General features: G+C 40.1%; 1 protein-coding gene across 1 annotated transcript in view; it reads right to left on the bottom strand.

Moving 5' to 3' along the window:
• The window catches only part of LOC126457495 (putative ATP-dependent RNA helicase TDRD12), a 449,051-nt gene that overhangs the window by 302,997 nt on the left and 122,009 nt on the right, over positions 1-24,045 (bottom strand). The window contains exon 6 of the mRNA XM_050093799.1: positions 22,385-23,466. Within this exon, the coding sequence (XP_049949756.1) occupies positions 22,385-23,466 (1,082 nt within the window). The remainder of the gene's footprint in view (positions 1-22,384; positions 23,467-24,045) is intronic.

Raw genomic sequence — 24,045 nt, 5'->3', positions numbered from 1 at the left:
GACTTTAAAGGTGGTTTTAGCTGCCACAGTGTTTCATTTTGTTCCATTTTCCACTGCTAAATTAAATAATATATTTTCTTTATGAAGAGTGGTCAATAAATAAGGTGAAGTGACATTCTAAAAAAAAATTGAAACAAACTATCAAGATTACCTAGAAATAATTACTGCATACTGTAGATTATACTTTTTAACATTTACATATCATGCTATAAGTGTAAAAAGAAGCCAACAGCTAGAGAAGTGCAAAATTTGGTTTCTGATTATGCCACCACATTACTTTCAAGACAAAGTATTCTTTTTACTGCCATTCATATGCCAATCCCACAGGTACTGCACAAAGTATGTGTAAGAGTTTTAAAGAAAAGCTAAATACAACAGTCAAAATGTACTGATGTAGTTTAAGTTTACAGAAACACAATTTTTGTCACTGCAGTCCCCCTTCCAAGCAACAGGCCATGAAACTGATTCACACACACAATCTAATTAGCTGTTTATATGATGACAATCATCTTTTAAATCTGTTGCTCTCCTCCTGTCTATTCCCTCAAAGACAAGGCTATTAGGTAAATTTACCTTACTGTAAACTACTTCATAGCACTATTAGAGAAAAGTATGCTATCATAAAAAAAAGGTAGAAAGTTGCAATAAAAAACCCCATCAAGCAGTAAAATAGCAATTATGGGCTGAAAACAGAACTTACTGTCTGGTTGTCTTAAAGATGAGCCATGGTTGATAAAGATACTTTCATACAGTGTACATGTTGAGCCATACACTTTTAGTTTCATTTGAGCAAAAAATTTAAAACTAGCAAATCTTATTTAAAATTAAGCATCTTTCCGTTTTTCAAACAACATACTCTGATGACTTGTCTACATTCACCTTATTTACTGACTCTGTCTCATGCAATTATTTTTGCTCTGGAAGTTAGCTTACAAGCATTAATCAACATATCATTATGCATTAATTTACAGCACTGTGTGGCAGATACTTAGAGAAAAAATTTAAATTATTATTTTACAACTTTTTTGCGAAATTTTCTGCATTATTTAAGAAAGAGAGAGGACAAAATGGTACATAACTTTTTTTAATCCAGTTAGAGCCCCACATGTCTCTCTTAGTACATTTGTACAGTATTATACTCTCCTGAAATCCTCCACATATTACAAGTCACTTGTGAACAGAATTACCTACACAGTCAAAATACAAAACTGATAATGAAACTGCAAATTTTTGTGCTTATAGGTGGTTTCTTACTGCATTATCTTTTCTTTCAATGGAATACTTCACACAGTCAACAATTCTGGTTTATGGGTGTCACTATCTTTCATCATATAACACATGTCAAACTTAGTCCTTGTGGTGGTCTTTAGCAACTCAATTGCGCTATTTCATTTTTTTCTCTCTCATTTATCACCGGTATTTCCTTTCCTCCTATACCATCAGCATGATCTCTGCTAGTAAGGTTGAGTAATTTCCTGCCAGAATTGTTTATTCCTCAACTGAGAAAATAACTCAGATTTCTCTTAATGATAAAATTACACATGCAATGTGTAGCTTACAACAAAACTATAACTCACAATAGACCACACAATCAATTTCACATTTTACATTGTGATGATAACATAGACAACACATTAAATAATGGAACTGAAATTGAATAATGGAAGAAATGGTCTCTTGTAAGAGGTACCACCTGACATCTGCAAAAGTAACATCATGACTTTGATTCCACCTATGCCTACAAACTTTTACAGTGAGATCCTCATACAGCATTCTACTTTGATTCCAGTTCCCCTCTTCACCCATTACTAATTGAATTTCTTTTGTCAAAAGAAAATTTAGGAAGCTGATATATGTACTCCAATGATCAAACATTACACTAATTTTAATTGCTTAGCCATATGTTATAAGGTACTGAGTTCTAACGCAACAAGCTACAATGTACTAAAGCCAAGGTCTTGGAAGTGTGTTCCACTAAAACAATCCAACTTTGCAAGAAACCAGTTAGTAAAGACATGATGTTGGACAATGTGTGTAACATTATGACTTCCCTTTAAACTTTGTAGCAAGTTGCTGTAGTACCTAAGATCTCAGTCCAAAATGAACAGTGGGAAATTTAATTTAATCTATATTAATTAAAAAATTACTTGTGTGTAAAAAGACCACGTGTTAAGTATTTATAACAATAATTCAGATCACTTCTGCTGCCCTTCTTGTAGAGGGATGTGAGCTATGGTTTCTTCCAAACAATGAGCACAATTTTTTGTTCAATGGCTCTATGGTATATCATGGTTAACCTGACAATAATTCCATTCTTCAGATTTGGCAATTTCAGTAGCATCTTAGAAAGTTTGGCAGCAGTTCTAGATACTGCAGAAAGCAAGCTATATATTAACACTTATAAGAAGAGGAACAAGTATATGAACCCACTGCCAAGTACTTCCAATGGTGTGTCGATCTTCAATACAGTCACTTTACATATTCAGGTGATAATGTGAGTTTTGGAGCCCATATGTAGTCATACAACTATCACTCTCATTTATACACAATTAGTAACATTCGTAACTGTCTCTTCCAGGAAAACAGGACATTTTCTGCTCCAAAGTAATTATTGTTCTAGACAGTTAATGCATGCTTGCAACAATGAGCACTCTTGTGTCTCCTTTCAGTGACACCTCATTTGCCTATTCCCCTGGTATTTGACACAATATAAGTACATTTAATATCTATATTATGTAACACTACACAAATATTTTGGAAGTTCTGTGTCTTACTCAATTGTACCAGAGACAGTTAATCAAGAGTCTTCTTTGTATAGGTGGTACAATAACAGGAATTATGGATCTAGCTTTTTGTTAGATAAGATTAATTTCTATTATAAACATAACACTACAATTTAGGAAATCAGCCCAAACTTTAAGACAAAGTAATAATGACATGGCTCTTCTCCAGTTGTCAGAGTAGGGCACATGTTATATACAAGGTTGTGATCATTTCTCACACCTAGGAAGAAAGATTACGAGAAACATTCATAAAAATGATCAACAGTGGCATTCATTCACTTAAACTCAGAAACAATTTTTTTAAAAAAAAGCAGCCAAACATAAAAATTCCACAATAACTATCACAAACCAGACACAATTTTAAGATATATGATACCGGTACTTCAACAGAACATTTAAAGAAGCTTTCTCAAAATATTAAGCATCCAGGTGATATTTTAAATGTTCAGATACGCCAAAATAAGCAAATAGTAACATAAATTTTGGTCTTCTGCCAAGTAATTCTGAAAACGTTTCAAACACCTCAAAGATCCACCCACCTTAGAAAAATATTAAACAAGGACCGCAAATACAAAACAAGAGAAATAAGGCCTCATATAGAACCGTATAGTCAGTTTTCTTCACTCACTCCCTTTGCAAGTGGAATAGGAAAGAGAATGACTAGCAGTGGTACAAATGTACCCTCCCCGCCATTTGCCATATGGTGGTTTGTGGGGTATGTATACAGCAGATGTGTTGGAGAGAGGCATTTGTTTGGTAATTGTTGTGTTTTATGGTGTTACCTGGATGGCATCTGTACTTGAAATTACTCTGTGACAATAGTACACCTTTACTGTCACATGATGACGGAAAAGCCACCAATGACAGTTACAAACAGGAACAGGAAAGGTGCGAGAACTGACAATCTCCAGACCCTTACTTCAGCTATTCCAGCTTATTCAATGTCACTGTTCCTACAGGGACAATACACAGGAGATGTACAAATATTCATACATTCCAGCCTTTTTTTAAAAAATAAAAATAAAAAAAACATGCTCACATTCTTACCATTTTTGAGGCAGGTTTTCATGAGATTTTAGGAAACCCTACATTCTTGGAGACGAATAAAAAAAATAAATAAAAATAATCTTGTATGGGAAGAAATGCAACATCAAGACTCATATCTTAACTCATGGAAATGGCTTAACTCCAAGAATTAGGCTACTTGGGAAGCAGAGTTACGTCAGGTGTGAGTGGTGAAAGCAAAGTTATAAGCCAAATATACGAAAATAAATTAGCATTTTATAAAGTAAAAGACCTTACTGCTTCAAATAAAATTGGTGCTTAAGGCCAGTGAATACCTTGGAAGATGAGAATGATGCATGAACTCTGTGCAAAGCTGAAAAAAATGAGTTTAGGCATTTAGCATGTAAAGCTGTAAGTGAATGCTGTAGATAACATGGACACAGAGGACAAAAAATTATGTAGCTTTACAGGAAATCAATGATTCATTGTGGCAGTAGAACACTATTAAAAGAAGACAAATGGAACCAACTATCTCTTTGTTCTCTAGTCTTTCCTTTCCCATATGTACATTTAAGTCACCTTCAGTATTGCTTCCACACCCTTAATTCTATTTCCTAATTTCTCTAGGAATTCCTCATGTTCTCCTCCTCATTTCCTGTTTGTGATGCTTATACTTGGATGAAGTCATTCACTCCATTACATGTCCTTAGCCGAATCTTCTTCATCCTGTCACTTGTGTATTCGACTGCTTCCACATATTGTTCTAGGGTTGGTTTTACTATTGTACCCACTTCATTTTTGCCTCTTGTCTGCCACCCCAATAAAGAATGCATTCTGTCCTCATTTTCCTCTTTCCTCCCACCTGACTTCACAAAGTCCTAACATTTCTACATTCTCAGTCTCCATGAAATCTATCAGCCTTTCTGCCTTCTCAGTCATTGTCATCACATTAATGATGTCCACCTCCAACGCTCCCTTCTCATAGGTCCCTCAAAACTCCAAGAATGCATGTTGCCTGCAGGGTATGCACCAATCTTTCCTGAGCCTGATTTTCAAGTACCATTCCAAATATATATTATTATTACTACTATCAGGTCGCCATTCCCGAAGGCTCTTTAGAGCTACTGCCAGCACAGGTTTAGGCCACTGTTAACATGGAGAACAGACACATTTTGTAGTCCCTCCTGTGAAGAACAGACGCTACACATAATACAGTACGAAGACAATTCTTCCACTTTTTCCATCATTGAGATGTTTGTATTCTCTTTTGCTTCCATAACCACTGACTGTCTTCACCGTTTACCCTGGCATGGGGCCTTACAGGGTGTTACCATCCGGAGCCAGATGGATCCAGGTTTTTTTGATGAGGTTCTTACTTCTCTCCCTCCTCCTTCGTAACTACTTGCGAGACTAGGCCCAGGGCATGGGAGTGGCATTTATGGTAAGTCCAATCCATCTTCATGAATGATCTTTACATAGCTATATTATACTATATTATACCCACTTAAGAAAAGTTGGTTTGTAATCCGGTAACTAGGTAACACTTGACCATATTTCTTCTCCTAGTTTTTTTAATGCAACCAACTGACTAATGTGTATTGGGCAACAATACTTGTTTGCCCTAAGGAACTTGTCAGGAGCTCAGTATCACATTGTTACAATTTCATCAGTAAATGCCCTAGACGTAAACCAATCACTCAGCCCAAACCAAAGTCTGCTGTTTTTAATCTCCCATTTCTGTCTACTCTTATATTGTGAGGCTCTATGTCTCTATGTAAGACCCAGTGTTTATGACAGACTAATAGTGCAAAAACAATCTCATATAAGAAAGCCTTCATCATATCTGTCTTCAAATAATTGCCTTGACTTAAACCATCCAGAAATTACTTCCGGTTCGTTGACATCTAACAAAATTAAGTAGACTCTTGATTCATCATCATTACATCCTCTAATGTAACATCATCATCATCATCATCATCATCATTATTTATTATTATCATAATGCATACATATTATAAAAATTTATGTATGTACGTTCTACATCTCCTCTTAAACCATTGGATTAATTTCAACCAAACTTGATACACATACCCCTTACAATCAGGCAGCAATGAGATAAGAACCACCTACCTACTACAATTCATGAAACACAATGTGACAAACAATGAGATGCATGAAAATCTGCCACATCATGCATGACATTTAAATGTGTTACTTTTGTGCTACAAACTGTATTCACAGTAAATTTTATAGACAGTATCCACATATGCCACTAAATGCACATAAAATGTTATATTATGGTACTGCACATAGTTTAGAAGGTATCATGTCATAAAACACTGAAAGGTGCGAAACAGTGCCGCATCATGCATGATGTTTAAATTTATTACTTCTTTGCTACTAACTCTATTCACAACATATTTCACAGACAGTATCTGCAAATGCTACTGAATGCACTTACGCAAATATATTATTGTAGGACAAATAATTCAAAAGATATGACATCATAAACACTAAGATGCTTCAAAAAATACTGCAGCATGCATGAAGTTTTAACACATTTGTTCTTTATTATTAAGATGTAAGACATAATAAGATATAGGTGGAGAGAGAGTAGGACAAAGATAGTCACAGACTACTTTTTTTGGAAAAGGGAAATCATAGACATTTGACGGATGTAACTGCACTCCCAGGAGAAGCTTTTGATGAGGACTATCGATTAATAGTGGCAAAGATGAGGATGGGTAAAAAAGATTGAATAAAGGCAGACAGGGAGAAAAGATAAAAAGAGAGTAGGATGATATAACAAAAATTCAGGGAGTTGTTTAAGCTCAAAATCTCAAGGACTGAATGTGGAAGCTAGGAAGATGAATAGGATAAATTCAAAGGGCATTTGTAAACTCTGAAGAGAACACATGTGGCAGAATGTCCGGAAGCACAAAGAAAACAGATACACCATGATGGAATCAGGCAAAGCAGGTACTAAAAGAAAAGAAGAAAGTATGGCAAGAAGGCAACATAAATAAAAAAGAAGACAGTAAAAGTAAATAGAAGGGTAAGAAAGTGGTAGCGGAAGAAAAGAAGAGTACCTGGGAGGCATTCACAACAGAGCTGGAAAATGATGATACTGGGGGTAAAAGGATGCTGTATGGATTCACAAGGAATAAGAGGAAAGAAAGCACTTACACAAAGCTGTTGAAAGGGGAAAATAGAAAGCTAATAACATAACCAGAGGAAATAAGGAAAAGGTGGAAAGAGTACTTCGACAAAGTACCAAAAGTAAAAAACAGCAATGAAAAGAGACAAAGTCTAGCACGGGGACCTGGACCTGGAAGAAGAGAAAGAAGTTACAATGTTAGAAGTAGAACAAGCACTGAGAAGAATGAAAACAGGAGAGAGAGGCACCTGGTACAGATAAAATAAGGGTGCAGTTAATAAAGGCAACAGAATCTACTGGTCTGCAGTGGTTATATGGATTGCTAAGATGCATATGGACTCAGAAATGTGTGCATGGAGAGTAAGGAAAGGGAGTAATAGTTCCAGTGGTCAAGAAGGGAGACAGAGAAGTATATGATAACTATCGACGGATTGCACTCGCATAACAAGTAGCAAACATAATGGAGTGGATAGTGGAAAGAGATTGAGGGAAAAAGTAGAAGGTCAGTTAGAAGAGAAGCAGTATGTCTTTTAATGTGGTAGATCAATAGTGGACCAAATCTTTAATAAGAGACAGTTGAGGGAAAGTCATTAGGAGCATGGTAAATAACTGGTGATGACACTTCTTGACTTAGTGAAGGCTGACAATAGCGTCTCCAGAAAAAGGAGAGAATCAAAGTTTTAAATCAAACAATTTACATCCTTTACGAAATGTACGACAGAAACTTCAGCTGTGTCCAGAAATGATTGGTTTAGGAATGTCACAGGGTTGGGACAAGAAACTGTGATGTCACTATTATTATCTAGAACGGTGATGGATTAAGTTGTGTGAGAGAGAAAAGAAGCTCACAGAGGAAGGGAAATTAAGTTATTGCTATTTGATACTGATTTCATGAGGTGGGGAACCAACAGTAAGGAGGTACAAGAAAAAACAGATACCTTAAATGAAAAAAATTGAGAGATCAAACAATGGAAACAAAAAAATTGAGAGATATTTAATGAAATGCAATGCGGAGAAAAAGCAAGACTATAGTGCTAACCAAAGGTGACGGAAAATCCAAGGGACAAATTAATATTCAAGAGCAGCATTTTGAAACTGTGGATAACTTTAAATACCTAGCAAGTGTGATAATGGAAAATGCCGATGCAAAAGTTAGGAAAAGGATAGAACAAAGCAACGTAAGTTATCAGTGTGTGAATGGCTTAGTACAGAGAAAGGAGGTGCCAATGAAGTGTAAGGAAGTGCTGTACAAGCTGTGCTTTACACCCATACTGACATATGCATTGGAGACCTGGACATTGACAAAAAGAGATGAGAGGAGAATCCAAGCCAGTGAAATGAAATTCCTAAGAAGTATGTTAGGGAAAATGAGGAGAGACTGAGTGAGAAATGAAGATGTTAAGAATGAAGTTGGAGTGGAAAAGTGAAATGGGTGAATTGAGAAGAACAGGTTAAAATCGTTTGGACACTTAAACATTATGGAAGATAGAAGAAGACCAAAATGAATGACGGAGATCAAGCTTGAGCAAGAGGGCCCTCGAGCTAGATGGATTGATTCAATAAACACAAGTTTAAGAACAAGGAATCTGGACTGGAACAAAACAGTTATAAAAGAATGGTGGAAAAACAGAGCAAAGTGGAGACATACCACAAATGTCCCAATCTGGCCTGATGCTGGAAAAGGGGAAACAAAGATGACAATGAAATTGGATGAGGCGTATATAAAAAGAAGAAGAAGAGGAAGAAGAGGAGCTACTGCATGCCCTTCTAACACATGCATGTGGGGTGCACAGTTGGGGGGGGGGGGGGGGGGGGGGGAGTTAGCACGAAAAAGGGAGATCTCATACAGAAGATGTCAGTCAGAGATGGGGTGCAAGAAATGTATGGATGATTTTTACATTTGGTTCACATAACATGCACCTTGTTACATAGGTGGTAAGTTTGATGACGTGATCTGAGGTTTTCCCGCCGGACAGAAATCTTGAAAATTTCTCAGGTATTCAGCAGGGTAGCATCGTCCAAAAGGCACAGTATTTCGGCAAGCCGACTTCTTGCCATTTTTAGGCGTTCTTGGGATCTGATTGATCTCTGATGGATGCCAACTTTATATAATCTCCATCCCTCGCCCGCAGCCTCTGTCTGGGTGCTTCCGAGCGGTCCACAGCTGGTGGTGGGGGAAGGGCAGCGCTGGATTGTGAGGGAATCGCGGCGCCACGCGACAGATTATGGGCCGCAGTCCTTCCACAGCTACGGCCGCTTGCAGAACTCTGTCGTCGTCGTGACAATGCTTCTTCTTCTTCTTCTTCTTCTTCTTCAGGTGTCCTGACAGGAGTGGATTTCCGTGTGGACTGCCATTGTGTTTTAATCATACTCAAAGCCGGGTCCCACGCTTTGCTTAACTGGAAACTGCTGTCTTTATTTATTAGTTCGTCATGCAGCCGGATCTCCACTGCCTCTTAGAGGAGACAATCCCAGAAGGTGTTTGACTGCTGTAACACCTTTGTGCCATCGTAGTTCATGTCATGTCCATGTGAGATGCAGTGCTCTGCCACGGCGGACTTGGTGGGCTGTGTGTTGTCTGTGTGGCGTTTATGTTCACTACATCTCTCCTGTACCGTCCGGATGGTCTGGCCTATATAAATTTTCCTGCACTGGCAAGGGATGCTATACACTCCCGGTTTCTGGGGTCCTAAGTCATCCTTGACTGATCCTAATAATGTTTTCGTTCTGGATTGAGGGCGAACCATGCACTTGACATTATATTTTCTGAGTATTCTGCTGATCTTTGCCAATGTGTTCCCGACATATGGAATGATCACTGTCACAACCAGTTTGTCTTTGTCCTCGGAAGGCTGCGGTCTCGGCCTCTTCGGTCTTGAGGCGCGTTTTATCTGCCAGTTGTTGTAAGAAGACCTCACGGTGAGCTTTGACTTGGTATCCCTCTTTACTAGGTTACCTTTAAGAGACTCCCTAAGCCTCATAGGAGAAAAATTCAGACCAACAGTAACGAAAGTTTTCGAATTTGTACTTATGTCAACATACTTTCTGTTCGATGGGAACTACTACGAACAAACAGATGGAGTAGCGATGGGCTGTCCGCTATCACCAGTAGTGATACCGGGGCATACTGAGCACATAGTAACATACGAACTGATGATGACACATAATCGAAACTCCCAATCAATTTCATGATTTGATGATTGTGAAACACAAGGAAAGTGAGTGGTAATTAAAAAATGTGAGAACCTAAAATCCAATTTCTGATATCTCATACTATAAAAAATACATAAATAAATACAAAAACTATATACAGAAGCATTTCCTTGCAAACTGCCAATGGAATGGTCATGAGGACTAAATTTGGTGTATCTCAAAATCCTAAATTCAACTACTTATTCAAAAACATCCAATCTTTATAAGACAATTCACCCTCAGCCAATTGAAAGTATTTTTGTCAAGCAATTTTTTTTTTTTTTTTTTTTTTTTTTCCATTTAGATTTTGGCAGCTCTGATGATGGTAGTAAACCAAAACTGGTCACTCTGAATTGTATAGTATACATGATCAAGAGGGACATTTATTCATGAACTATTTACAGACAGCCTACAGAATCAAATGGAAAATTTTTTGTAAGACATCAGTATTCCAGAAGGTAAAACTTGAGACCTTACAACAATACATACGGAAACCTTCAATTAAAGAACTAAAGACCCAGAAACAATAATCCTGACAAAATGTTTTAGGCTATTCAATACAAATCAGGAAAATGAACATTACACTGGCATTCTCAGGACAAACAGCAGTAAATACCCTCCAAACAAATTTTCATCCTTGTACTCTCAATGAATGTTATGGCCAACTGGCTACTGGAAACTGAAAGAAGCCCCCTATATAATGTCTGTTTACACTTAGAAAATTAGCAGCCAAAATCATTTGTGGACAATATAAATACCAGAACTAATTAAATTTTGGTAACACAGCAGAATACAAACCACACAGAGAAGAGTAAGACAACTGGGAAAAGAAAAATCAAACACATCATGTACTTAAATTAAATTGGGTTTCTTTGCTGGAAGCAATTATCATAAAATCACAATTACAGTAAAATAACATCCAATTCATCACATGCACTTGTACTGCAAGTGTAATTAATTACAAGAAATATTGACTGAACTAGAAACTATTTCTTAAAAGCTGTTTCATATGGAAGACCAAGAAAGCTAAAGATACTTCCCAAGTCAGTCAACTCTGATTTAGGAGGCCAGTGCAAATGCTGGGATGGCTTCTCAAGTAGCATTCAGACAATATTACAACTATTCTTGCAAACTGTAGAGTAAGCAAAATATTTACTATGGTTATATACCAGAATTTCTAACTGTAAACCACATGTAAACAGATTCAAGGTGTACAGACAAGGCCCAGTAAAAATTCTTAGATATCACACAAGATATGGAATTTAACTGATGAAAGGGCAAAATTTAAAAAGCACCGTGTAGAGCAGAGAAAAGAGAATATAAATGTCTAAAAAACCAGACTGACAGGGAGTGAAAAATGAAAAGGTAGGACTAGCTAGAGCAGAAATGCGAAGCTGTAGAAGCACGCATTACTATGGGAATGATAGATGACTGTTGTTGTTGTTATTGTTGTTGTTGTTGTGGTCTTTAGTCCTGAGATTGGTTTGATGCAGCTCCCCATGCTACTCTATCCTCTGCAAGCTTCTTCATCTCCCAATGCTTACTGCTACCTACATCCTTCTGAATCTGCTTAGTGTATTCATCTCTTGGTCTTCCTCTGCGATTTTTACCCTCCACACTGCCCTCCAATGCTAAATTTGTGATCCCTTGATGCCTCAGAACATGTCCTACCAACCGGTCCCTTCTTCTTGTCAAGTTGTGTCACAAACTTCTCTTCTCCCCAATTCTGTTCAATACCTCCTCATTAGTTATGTGATCTACCCATCTAATGTTCAGCATTGTTCTGTGGCACCACATTTTGAAAGCTTCTATTCTCTTCTTGTCCAAACTATTTATCGTCCATGTTTCACTTCCATACGTGGCTACACTCCATACAAACACTTTCAGAAACGACTTCCTGACACACAAATCTATACTCGATGTTAACAAATTTCTCTTCTTCAGAACCGCTTTCCTTGCCATTGCCAGTCTACATTTTATATTCTCTCTACTTCGACCATCATCAGTTACTTTGCTCCCCAAATAGCAAAACTCCTTTACTACTTTAAGTGTCTCATTTCCTAATCTAATTCCCTCAGCATCACCCAACTTAATTCGACCACATTCCATTATCCTCGTTTTGCTTTTGTTAATGTTCATCTTATATCCTCCTTTCAAGACACTGTCCATTCCATTAAACTGCTCTTCCAAGTCCTTTGCTCTCTCTGACAGAATTACAATGTAATCGGCGAACCTCAATGTTTTTATTTCTTCTCCATGGATTTTAATACCTACACCGAATTTTTCTTTTGTTTCCTTTACTGCTTGCTCAATATACAGATTGAATAACATCGGGGAGAGGGTACAACCCTGTCTCACTCCCTTCCCAACCACTGTTTCCCTTTCATGCCCCTCGACTCTTATAACTGCCATCTGGTTTCTGTTCAAATTGTAAATAGCCTTCGCTCCCTGTATTTTATCCCTGCCACCTTTAGAATTTGAAAGAGAGTATGCCAGTCAACATTGTCAAAAGCTTTCTCTAAGTCTACAAATGCTAGAAACGTAGGTTTGCCTTTCCTTAATCTTTCTTCTAAGATAAGTCTTAAGGTCAATATTGCCTCACATGTTCCAACATTTCTACAGAATCCAAACTGATCTCCCCCGAGGTTGGCTTCTACCAGTTTTTCCATTCGTCTGTAAAGAATTCGCGTTAGTATTTTGCAGCTGTGACTTATTAATCTGATAGATATATGGCACTTATATGAAAATTAAAGAAATCTTTGGAGAAAAGAGAAACAGCTGTATGAATATCAAGAGCTAAGATGGCAAGGCAGTACCAAGCACAGTAGGGAAAACTGAAAGGTGAAGGTATCTATAGAACGGAAACACAAGTGAACTTACAGACAATATTATAAAACAGGAATAGGAAGTGAATGGAGAATAGCAGAGAGATGATGCGCTACAAGAACAACTTGACAGAGCACCTGGAGTATATAACATTGCCTCAGAATCATTAAGACACTTCAGAGAACAGACCATCACAAAAATATTCCATCCAGTGTGCAGGACATATGAGGCTTGCAAAAAGAACACTCACTCCTCAAGAAGGATGTAATAATTCCAATTTGAAAGAAGGCTGGTCTTGACAGATGTGACTATTACTGAACCATAATATGATGCAGTTGTTTAACATTGACACACTACTTACAGAACAATGGAAAGACTGGCAGAAGCTAACCTCAGGGACGATTAGTTTCAATTCTGGTGAAATGCAGAAACAAGTGGTATAATACTGACCCTAGGACTTTAAGCTTGTGACTATATTGACTGCGATATACTCCCAGAAATTCTGAAAGTAGCAAGAAAAATATGCCAGGAGCAAAAGGTTGCCTACAATTTCTACAGAAACCAGACTGCAATTACAAGAGTTGAAGGCTGAGGAAGACTACCAGCAATTGAGAAGAGAGTGAGACATCATTGTAGCCCATCTACAACTTTGTTCAGCTAGTGGATTGAGTCAGTAGGCAATGGTAGCTGAATCAAATTAAGAAACGAGACACTAAAAATAACAGGTTAGTCTCGCTATTTGGGCAGCAAAATACTGATAATGGCCAAAGTGAAGAGGATATAAAATACAGACTGGCAACAGCAAAAAAAATTTCTGAAAAAGAAACTCTGTTGACACAGAATACAAATTAAAGTTTTTGTAAGTATTTTCTGAAGGTAGGGGCAGGGGTAGGGGTAAGAGGGGGAGAGGGGGGAGTGGGGACAGGGGGAGGGGCAGAGTGGGGGCAGGGGGCGAGGGAGAGTGGGGGCAGGGGGCGAGGGAGAGTGGGGGCAGGGGGCGAGGGAGAGTGGGGGCAGGGGGCGAGGGAGAGTGGGGGCAGGGGGCGAGGGAGAGTGGGGGCAGGGGGCGAGGGAGAGTGGGGGCAGGGGGCGAGGGAGAGTGGGGGCAGGGGGCGAGGGAGAGTGGGGGCAGGGGGCGAGGGAGAGTGGGGGCAGGGGGCGAGGGAGAGTGGGGGCAGGGGGCGAGGGGGAGTGGAGGCAGGGGGAGTGGAGGCAGGGGGAGAGGGGGAGTGGAGGCAGGGGGTGAGGGGGAGTGGAGGCAGGGGGTGAGGGGGAGTGGAGACAGGGGGAGAGGGGGAGTGGAGGCAGGGGAGAGGGGGAGTGGAGGCAGGGGAGAGGGGGAGTGGAGGCAGGGGAGAGGGGGAGTGGAGGCAGGGGGAGAGGGGGAGTGCAGGAAGGGGGAGAGGGGGAGTGGAGACAGGGGGAGAGGGGGAGTGGAGGCAGGGGAGAGGGGGAGTGGAGGCAGGGGAGAGGGGGAGTGGAGGCAGGGGAGAGGGGGAGTGGAGGCAGGGGAGAGGGGGAGTGGAGGCAGGGGGAGAGGGGGAGTGCAGGAAGGGGGAGAGGGGGAGTGCAGGAAGGGGGAGAGGGGGAGTGCAGGAAGGGGGAGAGGGGGAGTGCAGGCAGGGGGAGAGGGGGAGTGGGGGCAGGGGGAGAGGGGGAGTGGGGGCAGGGGGAGAGGGGGAGTGGGGGCAGGGGGAGAGGGGGAATGGGGGCAGGGGGAGAGGGGAATGGGGGCAGGGGGAGAGGGGAATGGGGGCAGGGGGAGAGGGGAATGGGGGCAGGGGGAGAGGGGAATGGGCGCAGGGGGAGAGGGGAATGGGGGCAGGGGGAGAGGGGAGTGGGGGCAGGGGGAGAGGGGAGTGGGGGCAGGGGGAGGGGAGTGGGGGCAGGGGGAGAGGGGTGTGGAGGCAGGGGGAGAGGGGAGTGGAGGCAGGGGGAGAGGGGTGTGGGGGCAGGGGGAGAGGGGAGTGGGGAGAGGGGAGTGGGGGCAGGGGGAGAGGGGAGTGGGGAGAGGGGAGTGGGGACAGGGGGAGATGGAGGGAGTGGGAAGAGGGGGAGTGGGGGCAGGGGGAGAGGGAGGGAGTGGGGAGAGGGAGGGAGTGGGGAGAGGGAGGGAGTGGGGAGAGGGAGGGAGTGGGAGAGGGAGGGAGTGGGGAGAGGGAGGGAGTGGGGAGAGGGAGGGAGTGGTGGCAGGGGGAGAGGGAGGGAGTGGGGGAGAGGGGGTGGGGAGGGACATGAGGGGAATGGGAGGGCCATGAGGGGGATGGGAGGGCCATGAGGGGGATGGGAGGGCCATGAGGGGGATGGGAGGGCCATGAGGGGGATGGGAGGGCCATGAGGGGAGGAGAGGGACGAGGGGAGGAGAGGGGGGAGGGGAGGGGGAGGGGAGGGACGAGGGGAGGGATGAGGCGAGGGAGGGATGAGGGGAGGGGAGTGATGAGGGGAGGGGAGTGATGAGGGGAGGGGAGTGATGAGGGGAGGGGAGTGATGAGGGGAGGGGAGTGAAAGGGGAGGGGAGTGAAAGGGGAGGGGAGTGAAAGGGGAGGGGAGTGAAAGGGGAGGGGAGGGATGAGGGGAGGGGAGGGATGAGGGGAGGGAAGGGATGAGGGGAGGGAAGGGATGAGGGGAGGGAAGGGATGAGGGGAGGGGAGGGAAGGGTTGAGGGGAGGGGAGGGATGAGGGGAGGGATGAGGGGAGGGGAGGGATGAGGGTGAGGGTTGGGATGAGGGTGAGGGTTGGGATGAGGGTGAGGGTTGGGATGAGGGTGAGGGTTGGGATGAGGGTGAGGGTTGGGATGAGGGTGAGGGTTGGGATGAGGGTGAGGGTTGGGATGAGGGTGAGGGTTGGGATGAGGGTGAGGGTGAGGGTTGGGATGAGGGTGAGGGTTGGGATGAGGGTGAGGGTTGGGATGAGTGTGAGGGTTGGGATGAGGGTGAGGGTGAGGGTTGGGATGAGGGGGGAGGGTTGGGATGAGGGGGAGGGTTGGGTAAGACCAAGGCTTGCGTATAATACACAGATTCTTCTTCAAATGGCTGTACGTGGCTTCATAAAAGTAGTGATTGGACTGGTGACAATAACTACAACAACCAGAACACAGAACAGTCTTCTATTAACAAGACTGCAGGCTTAATTAACATAAGCTCATGGTGTTGATGTCATGTAAAAATCATATAGTCCACTACTGACTGAGGTCATTTTGGTGGACAGCATCTAGATGTGAATTTAAGTATGCATTTCTGTGGATTTCTGTTCAGACCTGTTCCATCTCCAAACTGTATTTGATAGAAGAGACCATTGTTGTTCAATTGTGTGCAGAGAGAGTATTGAGCTTCTCAGAGACTGAAGGAATTTGACTGCAGTTTCTGTTTCACATATCTTATACATCCTTGCACAGAGGTGCCATTTGAAGGCCCAATTGGTCATTCTACAAAGCTAATACTTCCACCTTTAATGACTGTTCAGGCTTGTACACATATATTATCAAAATAAAAGAAGCATGGCACAAACATATCTCTAAAAAGTTGCAGGGATATATTGCCTTTGCACCTCTATCAAAAACTATAACTCCTACTGAGATAGCTCCTTATTTCCACCAAACATAAAACCAGATCACATCAGGGAACCATCACAAACACCAGCACAAAACTGGTATCTTTCCACAACCTATCTTTACAATGTTTCCAGGTCCAACCATATTCCCAATACTCTCTATACAAATATGAAATTGAAATGGCATGCAAGTTGCATGCTAATATTTATTCAATTCAATTTGGCTCGTAAAATAAATCACATAAATTTTATCCTAACATACCACCCATATCCTTTACAGAATGGTAAGAGTTCAGCTGTTCTACAGAATTTACAAATTTTCTTATCTGGTCCAAAAACGGCATTACTAAAGAAAGAACAACACTGTGATATGTCCAACATCTTTCTGTGCTTATCTATTATAGTAACTCTCTGAAGCTCTCTCACAAAAATAGTCCCTGTAGTACAACACAGACTTTTCTTTATTATTTCAATAACAAAGTGCTGCTTGTGTTTGGATGGGAAAGATTAAACAAACTTCTGAAAGTTTTAAAGACAATCTTAAGCAGATCAAATTAATCATAAGGCTAAAGAAAATTTAAACGCACTGCCCTTCTTCAGTGTATTCAATTACTGCAAAGCCAACACTAGCTATGACCAAATTGTGTATAACAACTCGATCCACCTAGACCTGTATTCATTAAATAAAACACTTTTCTCCCTTGACATGCAAGCACACTGTTCTGTAACAAACTAATGGATACATTATGAACAATGTCATGTTCAGGATACCCAATGTACCTGCCATACAAAGGAGGGACCAACAGAAAGTGTTTTAAAAATTGTTATAGAAAGTTATATACAAAAAATTTGCACATAATGGCTAGAGAACAATAATCTGCATGAAGAGCGTCAAAACCATGCCAATGTTCCATTGTGTTGATCAGTTACAGGAATGGCTGGTTAGTCTAGTTACAGGTTTGTAAAACTGTTTCATAACATATTATCACCGAAGTTGGTCAAACTGGGGAATCTCCAGTAGCAGGTTATGTTTACTGACATGGCTGAATAGTTTTCATGGACTGATCTTTCAAAATGTATTTCCAAATTAGTGTTCCCATATCTCCAGTATCTTTTACAGCCTCCTCATGCAAAATGAAATACACACACTTAAAGGTAGTAACTAGAGAACATGTTCTGCAACTGATTCAGTATTATTATGAAGTATGCTACCCATAGTTTCCGCCATCTATTGAATATTTGGTCATAATCATAAGCACTTTAGTATTTGCTTCAGGGTAGTCTTGTACAACGTAAATATTTCTGGATTAAAGGACACCACTCACCGAAATGCTGAAGCACTGATTTACCTATCTTTTCCTACTTTGTTGATATTCCAATGAGATAGAGATTTTTATCGCTATTTTTCCTTATTCCTGAAAATTTATGTTTGGCTTTAATATATTTACAACCAGTAAATAAAACCTCAAACACTGGTTTTACCTCCTTTGTCATCTGTTCCAAATCATGTGCAACATAAAAAGTGAGAGTCAGCACTCTAAATGGGAAGAAGGAAAGAAGGAAGGAAGAAAGGTGATCAGAATGAACACGTCATTATACTTTAATATTATGACTGGAAAATAACTCTCCATGTGAGGCAGCAGAGGTCAGTTCCACATGTGGAGGAATAAACCAAAATGTGAAGGGCCATAAAATCACTCCTGAAAGGTAATACAAAATCTTCATCCATAATTCTAAAACATAAAATCTCTCAAGTGGAAGTTTTATTTGAGAACACACTGCAGACCTTATTCAGCAAATTTATTTAACTGTATATTATTCAGGCAGGCTGGTGACAAATTTTCATCACATTGTCTCCTGTAATTGTTAAATAATTTTTGTAATTACTAATCAAGGAGTCAGCTGGCACAGTGGTTAAAGCATTAGTCTCATGTTCAGCAAGACCAGTGTACAAATCTCTGTCCAGCAGTCCAGATATAGACTTTCCTTGATATCCCTAAACTGTTTAAGACAAATGTTCAGATGAGAGGCAGATTTACTTCATGATCTGGTAAATCCTAGCTTATGCTCTGCCTCTAATAACCTCACTGTCAGCAAGACTTTAAAATTTAATCTTTCATCTTCCTTAGTTCACCGATGATATATGAACATCAATTTTCCCCAGTGGGTTTTTTAAAAAATATACCAGATACCCAGGGAAAAGATTTCAACAGTTAGGAATACCGAGTAATAGATATTTGCTGTGGCTCCATATAGTTGAAACAATATATTCTCTTCAGTTTCACACAATTTTGACCATCAAACATTCAGTAACATGTTACAGTATCCATCTGAGGTCACAACTGCTGTCACATCATCATCAAATACACGTGGGCATTACAAACCAAACACAGCTGTAGTGCAACATACAATTACATAGAAATGCACCGTACATCTGGTGTTCACCATTAACTATACTATTTGTTTATTAGAACACATATGAAGAGCACAGATAGTCACTACTAACCCACCTGTCAAGGCTTGTCATCCACAATGGCCACTACTTGATGGTATCTCCAAAACTAACTGTCAAATATTGGATTGTGCACGTTCGACTCTAAAAGTGAATTAAATTTTTCAAGCAGCTATGTATGATTTTTGCTGTCCTTCAAAATGAGAAAGTATTCTCTCTAAATGTGGAAGTTACTTTAGGCACACTCAATAGAAACAGAGTACCAATGCACACTTAATTACCTCAATCAAACTGCTCTTACGATGTTAAGGCAGATGCAGAAACTTCAATCACACACCATTCAAAGTTTTGAGATTGCTTACATTTCTATTTTTTGTTTAACTCCCTATACTAAACAGTATCATAAAAACATATATTCTTTAAGATAAAAGCAACAAATGTGGAAACTCCTATGAAACTTTCTGTCAGATCAAAACTGTGTGCCGCACTGAGACTTACCTTTACCTTACACAAGCAAGTGCTCTAATAACTGAGCTACCCAAGCACGCCTCACAACCCCTCCTCACAGCTTTACTTCTGCTAGTACCTCATTCATACTTCTGTGAAGTTTGGAAGATGGGAGATGAAGTATTGGGCGAAGTAAGGCTGTGAGCACAGGTCACGAGTTGTGCTTGGGTAGCTCAGTTGGTAGAAAACTTGCCCACAAAGGGCAAAGATCCCGAGCTTAATTATCGGTGCGGCACAATTTTAATCTGCCAGGATGTTTCGTATCAGCACACACTCTGCTGCAGAAAGAAAAATTCATCATGGAAATTCCTGTATTACAATGCCACTTTTTATCATATTCAATATCTAAAAATACAGCAGGTCACGTATTGCAGGATCTGTTGTCAGCCACAAACCGTGGGATAAATACACTAATATGAAATGACACATTAGAAGCTGGCTGTTCCAGTGCTGCCCCATAGAGCAGGAGTGCCACAGGACACTAGTCAGTTTGCTCATGGGCTAGCTGCCAAGTGGTCCTATTGCACAGGTTCTGCACATGTGCGAGTCACTTGGCCACCACTGCTCATGGGTGTTCGGCCAGGGCAGTGTGACTACATGCACTACTGTTAACATGTCAGCTACTTGCCCATCCCTGCCCGCCTGTTTTCATGAGTGCCTGGCTGCCTGTCGGGCAGCACTCGAGTTAGTACAGCCTGTCATAAAGGAAAATGAGCATTCTACAAGGATGTTTCAACCAGTTATGACAAATGAAACTATTTTCAGATGATGTTCTACACCTTTCTAACAAAACTGAAGTGTAGTGATAACCATACTATGAAAAATACAAAGGTGTCAGTCCTAAATACCTAAAAACGTAATGCCTTAACAATGATAAGTGTTTGCATTTTTAACAATATTAATTAATGTATATTATTAATGGTTCACAAAGAGCAGACTACAAAACAACTGCTTACATACCACACATGAACCACCAAATAATATTAACAGTAAAGAAAAGGTATATACTGAAAAGCATTGCACAGTGTGTGGCAGTTAGAGCATGTCATAAGATGAAAAGGTCAAATATAAGTTCACAGAAATCAGAGTCCTCTACCAGGAGCTACATACAAGCTAGTAAACAAAATTAGTAGAAATAGTAGCAGACTGCAAGTGAAACAGAAAGAGGGTGATTTGGTGGTGGGAGCAACCTCAATCATGCACCAAGAGTCACACATGCAATACAAAGAATAGCAAGCAAGCTCCCTTCTCCCCCCAACCCCCTCCCGCCAGCCCTCATCTCCCTTACAACTGAGACACTGGTTCAGTGCAGTGAGCTTGACATTCACTCCATCAGTTATTTGTTGTCCTATTGTTTGTATTTTATTTCATCTACACTTAAGCTACAGAATCAAATGTAAACATATTTTTTGTGATTGTCATGAGTAATGGTAGCACCAGTATTTTCTAGAGTCATTTTTCACTCTCATCAGATGACAGGAATCTTCTCTTGAACTAAGTGTTCACAGATCCAGCAAGTACATTTCCATCAGTGGTGCTGACTATCCTTGCAGTAATTACAGAAATACTGTTAATTTATGTTGCAACTTCTTTAAGTTATTAAATTACCACATTAATTCCCTTGCACTTATGTCACTCACATGCCCGTGAAAACAGATTTAAACTTGTTAAGAACTTGTAAAATACTAATGAAACTTGAAAACAATATATCACTGGGCAGGAATCCCCAGAGAAAATCTTTCGACAGTAAACTGATGATTGGTATTTCTACCTCCAGTCTCTAGGACTGGAAATAGGAATGAATCAAAATAAATATGGAACCCTTTTCTCAACTGACCTTTCCTGTTAAGTACATAAATGTGTTAGGCAAAAAAAGTAGGACACACACACACACACACACACACACACACACACACACACACACACACACACACAGAGAGAGAGAGAGAGAGAGAGAGAGAGAGAGAGAGAGAGAGAGAGAGAGAGCTCATATTGTTGAAGGAAAGATAAGGAAAGATTAACAAGAAATAGTGTTGCCTGCAGGCACATAGTTGTAAGTTAAGTGACTATAAATAGTGCTGCAAATGCTAGACATTGAGAAGATGCAGGGAGTAGAAAGGACGCTCATTGTGAAAATACTATTCCTTCTCTTAGAGCTTATGCGCTTGTTTTGCCTACGTGCCTTATAAAATACCATAAGACTATAATTTCTGTGGGAATAATCTGAGATGACACACAGCTTGGAAGTGACTACAGTGTTATACATTCAAATATTTAGAATATGAAGGTATTTGTTGGCTACACATCCCACAGTTTGGCATTGACTACTGCATGTGCATTCTGTAGATTCAAATCTATTTATCTCATGAAAACCTGTTATGTCTGGTGGTAAATTACAAATAAGAAACAAATTGCAATCTCCAAAGATACCTGTCCAATATGTAGATTAATTCTCAGAGAATGTCTTAAGAATACACCTTCGGGAAATAATAAAAATAAATAACTGAGAAAAGAGCATGCATTAATGATTGACACTATCACAAGTCCCTTATACTCTAAGGAAAACAATGGAAACTCTTGTGTTGTTTATACTCTAAAGATGTAATCTTAGCCCTTCTGTAATACCGCAGTGGCAACTATCTTACAACAGAAAACAAAAAGGTTACAAGATGCTTTCGCGCAGTCCCTTTTCAGTACTTTTAAAACCTCTTAAAAATAATATTAAAGTGAAAAAGGCACCATAATCCTGCACTTAATATCTCTGAATTCACTTCAAAATATTTACAATCAGTATTTTCACAAAGGACCCATAAACCAAATAAACTTAAAAAATGAGCTCATACTTGCTCAGAAAAAAATACTGTTTTCTGGGAAAGAAATACTGGTTGACACACTTCCAGTTTTGGTACTCACATTTCCACATTTCCTTTGGGCAGCTTACTTCTGTTGTTGGTAGCAGGTAACTGACTAGTATTTTGCAAATCATTCAAAGCTTGGCTCTCTCTTTGATGATCACGTTGAGTAGTGTGCACAACACACGCTGACTGTTGTGAATTGTTTGGTTGCCCACGTTTACTGCTCTTGTTCTTCAACAGAAAATCTAAGAGTGATATGTTCTTACCATTCATTTTATCTGATGAGCAGTCAGTAGTGCCCCTATTTTCTACCTCTGTTATTAATACATGTGCAGCAACTTGATCTGCTTTTTTTTGGCTACATGATACTTCATCATTGCAATTAACTGAGTCAGTTTGTGATGTAGCAACAGATGAAACAGTCTCATTTATTTTTTCGTCATCACTGAAGTCTTTCATATTTTGTGGCAGTTGAGTTGCATCAGTTTCTTTAGTTTCTGTCGCATCGACAGCTTTCTGGGAGAGGCTGTTTTTCTTCTGATAATTTTTTTCAAAGAAATCAAGTAAACTGTTATTTTCCATTTTTGTTCTACCATTGGCCGATACCGGTTTCACAAGTTGCAACTGATCAACTGAAGTAACACCTGCATTTAACTTTTCAGAAGAGGAAAGCGATAAGTTTTTTACACTCCTAACGAGACAAGGTGTTTCACTGACCTTTGTTTCGGTACCCACTGGAATGAATGTACTGAATTCCGGAGGATTCACAGTCTTTGGGATCTGTTGTAGAGGGCTATTTACTTTAACACTGTTGCCTACATTTTCAACCTCAATATCATGCTTCCCTAAACTTGATGTATCCAATGCACCTAATTGCTCATCAGAAGCTTTATGCTTTCTATTTTTACAAACAATCAGTTCCTTCTTCTCCCGATTCTTGTTCAGTGAATATTCTTTCAAAAAATCTAAAAGATTTGAATAAACTTGTTGCTTCCTTTTACAAGCCGCCTCCTCCAATTCTTTGTTTGAAGAAACAGAACAGAAAGCTTCATTTCCAACAGAGGAAAATTGCCTCTTTCGCTTATGAACTTCCATGCACTCTGCAGTAACAGACTGTGAACTGGAACTAGTGTGTACTTCCTGTGAAATTCAAAGTGAAACATTACATCAATTGTCATATTACATAATTATACACTGTTTAATGAGTAATTACTTTGCTTACTTAAAAAGCAGATTCCAAAAGAACAGAAGCAGTAAAATCTAAATTATTATTCATAGAGAGGAATAAATTTTGTGCAGAAAATTAAAATTACTACAAAAAAGTTTCTAAAAAAGTCCATACAGTAAAAATTTAAAATTTCTTCCATTTCATCACTGCAGCTCATACAGCAGCCAGTGTGGATTCGAGACAAAAATACAGTCTTGGTTGCAGGCAAAAAGGAAGAATGTTTAAAACCAAGTTTCAGTAACACCTGCTTACAACAAGACAGGAGATAAAACAACACTCACCATTCATAGAACATCTAAAGGCATCTATCCATTGCCTGCCTACTATCAATAATATGAAAATTTGCATTTTGCCCATAAGGGATGGAAATGTAATTTAACTGAGGAATTTGAGATCACTAAATGCACATTTTTTGTGTTGATGGCCCTGCTCAATGATGAGCTTATCAGTAAAAATTAGTCTTTTGTGATTTAATGATATCCCTTTTTAAA

The sequence above is a fragment of the Schistocerca serialis genome, chromosome 2, assembly GCF_023864345.2.
Source record: "Schistocerca serialis cubense isolate TAMUIC-IGC-003099 chromosome 2, iqSchSeri2.2, whole genome shotgun sequence".
Taxonomy (NCBI): Eukaryota; Metazoa; Arthropoda; class Insecta; order Orthoptera; family Acrididae; genus Schistocerca; species Schistocerca serialis.
The sequence above is the reverse complement of the archived record's forward strand: the minus strand, read 5'-3'. Positions and strand labels throughout refer to the sequence as shown.